Source organism: Chenopodium album, chromosome 25 (genome assembly GCF_948465745.1).
Source record: "Chenopodium album chromosome 25, dcCheAlbu1.1, whole genome shotgun sequence".
NCBI lineage: Eukaryota > Viridiplantae > Streptophyta > Magnoliopsida > Caryophyllales > Amaranthaceae > Chenopodium > Chenopodium album.
The window spans coordinates 11,063,019-11,072,111 of record NC_137858.1 but is presented as its reverse complement, the minus strand read 5'-3'; the positions used below and the strand labels follow the sequence as shown (position 1 = coordinate 11,072,111).

At 35.0% G+C, this 9,093-nt stretch overlaps 1 protein-coding gene across 1 annotated transcript; it reads right to left on the bottom strand.

Annotated features, from left to right (window-relative positions):
* Positions 1-7,026: 7,026 nt before the first annotated feature.
* LOC145613648 (GDSL esterase/lipase At1g71250-like) lies at positions 7,027-8,668 on the bottom strand. The gene is made up of 5 exons (XM_081668738.1): positions 8,410-8,668; positions 8,203-8,330; positions 7,825-8,064; positions 7,330-7,585; positions 7,027-7,235 (listed from the first exon to the last, which is right to left on the bottom strand). The coding sequence occupies exons 1-5, from the start codon at positions 8,666-8,668 to the stop codon at positions 7,027-7,029; spliced, it is 1,092 nt and encodes a 363-aa protein (XP_081524864.1).
* Between the last annotated feature and the right edge of the window lie 425 nt (positions 8,669-9,093).

The window sequence follows — 9,093 nt, the reverse complement described above, 5'->3', positions numbered from 1 at the left end:
TTCGTTTCTCCGGCAACTCATCCTCTTCTTCGTCGTCTTCTCTCTCCGATCTCCTCCGTCTTCTTCCTCCGCCGCTTCGTCGAGGCATTGTTTTTTAGAGAGAGAATTCGGGGTGTTGTATGAGAGAGAATTGAAGAAATTTGGGATTTGTGAATGATGAAGAATGAATTTGAGGTGGTATTTATAGGATTTTGAGGGGTGATCAGGGTTTGATTTAACCATGGTTAGGGTCGCGGAAACTTTGGTGAAGTTTTGATAAGATTGAATTGAGTTAGGGTTTTTTTGGGAAGGAATTGATACGATTGAATTGAATTAGGGTTTTTTGGGGATTTTTTGTTGCTGGAGAAACAAACGGCGTTAGAGTTTTCCGTTAGTTTTTTGCCTTTTTTTTAACGGGGAAGTTCGACGGTTTTTTTTTTATTTTAATACGTCAATTCAATTATTTCATATTTTACAATTATACTTTTCCGTCAAATTATTAAAATTTAATTTCGAGTAATTACGATGTTTGGGAATTAGGTTCATGATGGATAGATTGATCGATGGAGGAAATTAGGGTTTTTATTTTCTACTTGCTCTCTCCTTTTTTTTTTCCTTGTTAACTATTTTTGGCTAATTTAAAATTTTTTTAATTTTTTTTCTTTAAAAAAACAATTTTCTACTTGCTCTCTTCTTTTTTTTTTTTCTTGTGTACTATTTTTGGCTAATTAAATATTTTTTTTAATTAAGAAAAAAAACCTTGTTAAATATCGCCCTCGAATATCTAACTAACGCCCGCAAAATAAGATTAAATTACGTATTTATCCTTATAATAACGATTATAAAATTAATTAATTTTACCTCATTTACCATTCTCTCTAGTGGTCAACGGCCACCAATGCTCATCAAATAACCACCCCTTCCACCGTGAGTTTCAAAATTAAAGAAATTTTTTAAATTTTGCAAAATCAAATTCATTAGATCTTATGGACAACGACGAAATACAAGAAACACAACCTTAGACGCTCGCTGAAGGGTCATCGAACCGTACGAAAACAGTACGTCGCGATAAATTTTTTAAAAAAATTCGAAACCTATGAAACGCCTAGTTTTTAAGAATAGCCTAGGCTGAAACGCCTAGTTTTTTCGTTTCAGCCTAGGGTATTCTAAAAAACTAGGCGTTTCAGCCTAGGCTATTCTAAAAAACTAGGCGTTTCACCTCAAACGCCCAGATTTTTCATACAACCACACGGTTGATCGCACGAACTAGGCGTTTTAGCGTAGGACGTGCGAAAAATTTAGGCGTTTGCCGCGAATTCAAAAAATTAAAAAAAAAACACACATTTTTCTCCGCCGGCGACCGACTTCCCTTTGTCCTTACTTGTCATAACCGCGGCTGTGTAAATCGTGAAACCGGAGGTAAGGAGTTGGTGGTTAAAAGAGGAGGAGGAGGTGATGGTGGTGGTGGTGGGTAGTATGAAGAGGGGGGTAAATTGAGAGGGTAAATTTGTAATTTTAGTTTATTTTGCGAGCGTTAGTTAGATATTTGAGGGCGACGTTTAACTTTCCACAAAATAAACTGTCCCTTTTTTTTTTTTTTTTTTTTTGAATCTGGAAAATTTTTATCGATTTTAATTATTAAGCTGAAATTCCAATATTCAATTTTAGGTACTCCGGTAATTTGTGTTGTATAAAACTCGAAATTTTAAATTTAGAATTTGAAATAAGCAATCGCAGCTTCGTTGCAATTGCCTCCTGCTTCGATGACGAATTTAGACCATCAATTATAGTTTGGACAAATTCAATTCATTAAAGCCTAAAGGCAGAAAGTGAATGGACTCTGCAAATTACATGTTCAATTCTAAATCAAAGTTCATCAATTAAATGATTATGATAAAATCAATTATCTATGATGATTATGATTAATATGAACTTCGCATAACATTAGCCCTTTAGAATTTGATTAAAATGTACCCTATTACATCTTGAACAAAATAATTTAATCCATTTGAGTTATGCATAATAGGTAGAATTTTTTTTTTTTTTTTTTTTGAAAGGGATAATAGGTAGAATTTTGAGTTTTACAATATGAAATTTTTCTAACTTTTTCATTTTTTCAAATATAATTGGAATTTTGAAATGGGACAAATTAAATGGTAAAAAAAATTATTTTTGTTTTTCCAAAAACAAAAAAAAACATTAAGACGAATTGAATTAAGCATTCATGAGTCATGACTCATGAGTAAATGTGTCAAAACCTAATCCAATCGATTTGATCCAAAACCAAATCAGAACATATATGATTTTAAACACAATTTTCTCCTAATACTCCGTAGCTTTCTAACAATATGTCACACACCTATAAGATTATGTGCTTCCTAGAATAATTAAAAAGTTAATTTGTTCAAAACATCTGACCGCAGCACAAGCTACACCTGCAACAATCGCTAGCAACATCCAACCTTCAAATTTGCCACACCCATATCTTGTTGCTAGCTTGTTATCGTCGCTTTAGAATTTAGGATATTATAATTGATGCAAGGGATTATTATTTTTCCTTATGTTTTTTATAATGTTCATTAGCATGTTTATGTTGTCTTATTTAATGCTTTAAGGGTGCTTGTTAACTTTTACCAATTATTTCAGTCAACATATTTTAAGTTTAAATTATAAATAGGTATGTATAAATGTATAATAATCCATTTGTTTCATGATTTCCACTATGTTCATGTAGGTTGTAATAACAAAAACAAGGAAATGTAAAAATGAGAATTCAAATTTAAAGATAAGAAAGATCAAAAGTACTACTTCCGTTTCATAAAATCTGCAACAATTTCCTAAAAGGGAAACTACACATTATGTGCAACAAAAAAAAACCTAATATAGTAAATTTTTTTGTTTAAATTTACCAACATACCCTTACTTAACTTCAATAAACCACCTATTAACTTATTAACCTAAATTAATTTATTCATAATTGAACCCTAACCCATATTCTCTCTCCTCCCTCATAGCCCACATCCACCACCAACATCACCAACTTTTCTCTCTCCACCCTCTCAACCACCAGAAACACACTTTTCTCTCTCGTCCCTCTCAAGAGTCTCAACCACCAGAAATACAGTCCACCACCACCACTCAGATCAGCGCCACCTCGTGACAATCGCCGCCCCTTACTCGTGACACTCGCTGGCACGAGCTAATCGAAATTTCAGAGTAAAGTCCCCAGCTTCTTGCTTCCCTTATCAAAGTCGTCGGTCCTCCTTGAATTGAAATTCATATCTAATCGAAAATTGTGATGGGGTTTCGGATCGGACTTGCTTCCCTTATCTAAGTCGCCGGTCCTCCTTCAAATTCAGACCTAAGTGATAATGGTGATGGGGTATTTAGGTGGGTTGGGGTTTTTGGTGGTTGCGACTTAGGTGGGGTGGGGTTTTTTCGGATCTTGATGGTGGTGCGTGAGAACGTGGGGGGAGTTTGGTGTTTTCGGATCTTGTGGTGGTGCGTGAGGAGTTGTTTACAATGTGGGTTTTTGGTGGTTGTGAGTTGGGTAGGGTGGGTTTTGGGCATGGTTCGGATCTTGTGGTGGTGAGAGGGTGGTCGAATGTGTCGAAGGTGGTCCTGCGGTGGTTGTGTTGGTGGCGGTAGGGTGGTCGGATGTGTCAAAGCCTCAAAGGTGATGTTACTGGTGGAGAATGTGGGTGTTGGCGCGGTTTGGTGGGTGGCTTGGTGGGGGCAGAGGTCTTGGTTGTTGGTGGGTGGCTTAATCAAATTATCCCACTTTTTTTATTAACCCTTAATAACCTACCCTTACTTTTGTTAAACTACATTTATCAAATTTTGTCTTGGGAAACGTAAATCCTAGTTTGTTGCAGATTTTATGAAATGGAGGTAGTATAAAAATTTATCTTGGTCTTAAAAAGTGAGGCAATAGATGAGTAGATGACAATCATGACATATTATAATAGTTTAAGGATGCCATAATTTGAAATTGTTCCCCAAAAAAAAGAACACCCATTCCTTGACATCTACTCATTTGGTGCTTTTTTTTTTCTTCACAAAATCTGTCAAAGCTTATGTAAAGGTAAGATACTTAATTTGACTAATTCATCAAAATGAGTCGTGTTTTGATTGCTTTACCGCATGTCAACTTTGTGTTTTATCTCTTTATATAGACATTAGTTTTAATCGTGTTGTCGTGTCGTGTCATATATTATCAACTTTATTTTTTCTTGAATTGGTTATTCAACATATAAGTGTCAAAATCATATCAACCTGATTCGAAATCAACCTAAAAAATATCCGGTTCAAATTTTGATTCATGCGAACACAATATTTTAGTATGACTTCCGTTCAAAAATAGACACAACCTACCGAATCCGATCCACTCACCCATATTAATTGACACCTCTAATGGGCCCTCCTCTTGATGTTGGCTCGTAGAGGCCCTAAAATGACCAACGCTCGTAGCGTTCTCCAGACTTCCAGAAGATTCTAATCATTCTATAGGTGGAAGTAAAAGCGTTATATAAAAGCGTCTTCCAGAATTTCATTTCAGATAGAATTTCACTATTCTGAAACCCAAAAATTGACACCCATTGACAAGTTTCACCGAAGCTTCTTCTCTGTTCTCTCATCAGTTTTCAGGTACATTTCTCTTTATAATTTCTAGGGTTTTGATCATACTTTAATCATAAATTACTGTTATACTGTTCAATTTACGTTCAATTGCATCAACAATGTTGGATTTACGCCCAATTATTTCATCAACAATGTCGTTGTAAACCCTAGTTCTTCAAGTTTCTTAGAAAATTTTCACGATGCTTATTTTTGTTTTCAGTTCAACTGTATGTAATCTTTAGGGTTTTTGATCATTCTTTGTTGCAAATCGTACGAACAATGAGGTTCATTTTGGGGAAATTGCCTAGAATTAATCAATTAGGGTTTTACTCGATTGTTTGTTTAGAAAGTGATTTGATTAGAAATTCATAGACGAACTTGTTCTGATTGACATTGTTCCCACTGTTTGAGCTGGATTTCTAGTCTGAAAATTGCTGCAATGTTTTTCTATGTTCTTATTCGGTTCGATTATAGTATGATGTTAATGCTTTGCTCTTTCTTTGTCAAAAATGTAGCAGGAAATTGATCAAACAGCAAAGATGGCTATGAACATTCACATCAAAGGCGAAGGCGAAGGCAACACATATTTGATCACCATGGGGAAAGACAAAATCACGGCTACATGTCCAACGAGACTCTATCCATGGGCGGAGCAGTCGCAGTCGGAGGCGAAGGAGTGGATCAGTAATGTTCTAAAGATTCATCGAAACAGGAACAAGAAGCAACCCCTTGTTGTTGGCCTCTGTGCAATTCGGAAAGTCGACCATTCTGATGCTGAAGCACAGATGTTCCTTAAGCCTAAGCACGTTAAATGTACGTAGATCCTGCCCTTATCCTTCAATTCTATGTTTTATCATCATGAATTAATGCTGTCTGTTGTTTAAGGTTCTTTACCATATAATAAGAGTTGTACATTAACCAAATGTAGCATATTCTTAGTAGTATATGATAAGAGCACCATAATAGGTATTTTGTATAGAAAAATATGTGAATAATGTGGATGTCAATAAGGTTGATTAAATTCGTAGGGTAATTTAAGAGTATATGATGTGTAATTATACGGACTACGAGTATATGAGATCTTTTCTAACTAATAGTGGGATTGATTTATTTGCTCATTTTCTTGTAATATAATGGTTCTTCACTTTCTTGTACATGCTATGATGATATTATTGTGATATTAGGAGTCTAGAATTAGAAGAGAATTAATTTATTAAATACTATCAAAAGTCCTTGAAAAACAGAATATGATATCATATGAATGGATAGTATCAAAAGTCCTTGAAAAACAGAATATGATATCATATGAAACTATGAGTGATTATTAATATTAAGACTTAGTGTTGGTTTCTATGATAAAAACTTGATGTGTGCATTCAATTGTTTGTGATTTCTTTGTATGATCGTAGTGTCAATGTAGCTTAACTTAATTAACAAACTTTTTGATTCAATCTGATTTCACAATTTCAGGGTACAAACAAAATGCTCCATATGATTTGATCATATTATGTGTGGGTGAGCAATGTCTTCTTTGGGAAATTGATATGCAACCGAAGGATAGCTTTCGTCGTAACAAAGGTTTTAAACCCTACGAAATACCCAAATTTCTTAAAGACTTCCTAAGCAGTGATCGAACCATTGTTGTGGGGTTAGGGATAGACACTGTTCTGAAGAAGCTCCAAAGCGATACTGATCTGTTGATTTCTAAGCAAGTTGAGATCAGAGATTTTATGCAAGAAAAATTTGGTGATCCTAAATTCAGCAGTGAGTTTGCGAAGCTTAACTTGGGGAAGCTGTCTAAGACACTACTTGGGCCTGAAAGGGAGGTGGTGAAGCCTAGACACATTCTGTGGAATAATGGTGTTGGTGATGGTGGTTTTTCTGATGATTTGATTACCTATGGTAGCATTGAGGCATTTCTTGTTGCGAAGATGTATTCTGAGCTATGTGATCCACAATCAGCAGAGAACTTGAAAACAAAACGGAATGTTGCCCTCAATGAGCGTTTGGTGACTTAGAAGAAGATTAAGGTCAAGTTCATCTTAAGGTTTGCAATCTGTGTGTTAGAAAAATTGGCTAAGAATTTTTTTGTGATCATGGTAGAATTGACTACAAATACTGATTGAACTATGTAGTTTTATGGGCAAAACAATGTTATGTTTGGATTAATGGTAAGCTTGTTAGAAAAATTGGCTGAGAGTTTTTTTTGTGATCATGTTAAAATTGACTACGAATATTGAATGAACTACAGTATGTAGTTTTATGGGTGAAACTATGTTATGTTTGGATTAATGGTAAGCTTGTTTTGTTTTTTATTTCTCATCTCAAAGTTTTCTCAAAACTACTTGATACAAAAGTATTTTATATCATAAGCCAGGTACTGAAACTAAAGTAAACAAAGCATATGTTTGAAATTGTTGATTAAGATTATATAAGAGCCAACTGCTGGAAATTGATAGGATAGCAGTCAGAAGGAGGTCCGGTGAAAGCACGTTGAGCAAGTATAGCATTCGCAGCTTCTGTGGTGTGATAAGCATCCCAGAACAGATACTGGTTCCTGTTCGGACAAGGAATTGCGTTTGGCAAGCATGTAATCTGTCCTAATCCACAACACGCCCTATCAACTACCGACATTCCTGCATTTACAGATCGGAATTTATGTATTAGACTAATTGGTTAACATAAATTATGATCAATATTTTTACAACTAGATGATTTAAGAAATCTTACCATAGGCAGCAGGATTGTTAAGTACATCCCCCATAGCACCATATGCATTGAAATAAACAAAGATTGCGGCTGGATGATTAGTGTTAAGCTGTGTCACGAGTGATCGAAGGCCTTCATTAAAAGTACCTATAATCTGATTGACATCGTCCGCACATCTCCCTTCAGGTGCTTGTCTTGCTGCCTTCTGATTTGGTGTGCAGCCAATAGGCGCTAATCCTACTATGAAAAATTTTCGCAATCCGACATTGTACAACGCCTTGCCAAAGGTGTATACGTCATTAGATTTAATTTGTAACATTAAGGAGTCCAAGAAAATAAGCATTATATTCCTAATCTGAGGTCTAGAATAATTGTGACATTGTTCAACCTTGATATTTGAGGATATATAAAATTGTTACACTAAAACAACTACTTGTATTGTTTTAGAAAATTTGACATTTTTTAACGGTCATATATGTGACTATTAAATCAGGACAAGAGTATAAGGATGTATACCAAAATCTGACGAGCATAACTGTTGAGGAGAAGATTGGCAAACTCGGGAGGCCTGTAGTTGTAGCTAGAATCATACGAAGACATGAGATAATTATTGATGTAATCGTTGGTTCCAAATGCTAAAAATGCTACAGATTTTTCCAGATATTGAGTCATATTCCTTCCGGTCATCATGTTCCTCAATTGATCCAAAGACCTCTCGAAGTTTAATACTTGTTGGCTTAAGCTAAAACGATCACCCTGCATAACAACGACATAGCCTTAGTCCTAATATGATTTGAGGTCAGCTAATATAAGAAAACTGTCCGTTAAAATATAGCTAGATCTGGTAATTAAAAATTGAGTTAATCTTAGAAAAACGGAGGAAGTAGAAATTACCCAATGTCGACTAGTAACATCAAGGATACCGGCACCTGCTGAAGCATAGTTGACACCCCTTATAATTCTTAAGCCGATGGCAGCGGGGTCTGCAAACGCTGGAAGATAAGGTATGGCTAGCCTTTCTCCTGTCAAACAAATTTAATTAAGTGACCGAAAAAATGTGAGCAATAATTTATCATACGATAGATTATGTACATAGCTTACCTAGTATGTCAATCACGGTCCTGCCATTACAAAACCTTCCGGATAGACCTTGGCGAAAGTCACAACCATAAGGCCAGTAATTTGATTTTGCAATGGAGGCAAGATAGTTGCTGTTTCCTGAATCGACTATCGAATCTCCGAATGCAAAGATGGCCGAAACAGGAGATGCACCTACATCTACTTGTGAAGGTAACTTAGTAGAATTTGTTCCAACTAAGTTTAAGATTAAGAACAAAGTTGCTATGTAGTAGGATTTCATTAGTACCCTTATTTGAGAGGAAATATAGGTACTCTTAAAAAGAGGACTCATTGAACTAATAAATTTCTTGTGATATTGAGTTTATTTTAGTGAAAGTGTTGTGATTATGACAAAATGCAGGGTGATGATTTTATAGGCAGTAGAAAACGAGATAAATACTTGAGGACAAATTTGACATTAATGGTAACATCACAGGAATCATCTCTATTTTAGAAGTACAAATAATGTGGACATTAATTTTACCCATCAAAATTACTTCATAGTTAAGTTCAAGGATAATTAGATGTTATTAACACATTATTAATGGTACTAAAATGGTATAAATGTGTTCAATACATTAAGAATTTTGTTCTTACACACTTTATGACCTCAAAACAAGAAAAATGAGAGGAGAAACATGAGGAAAGAAAACGGTTTAAGCACTA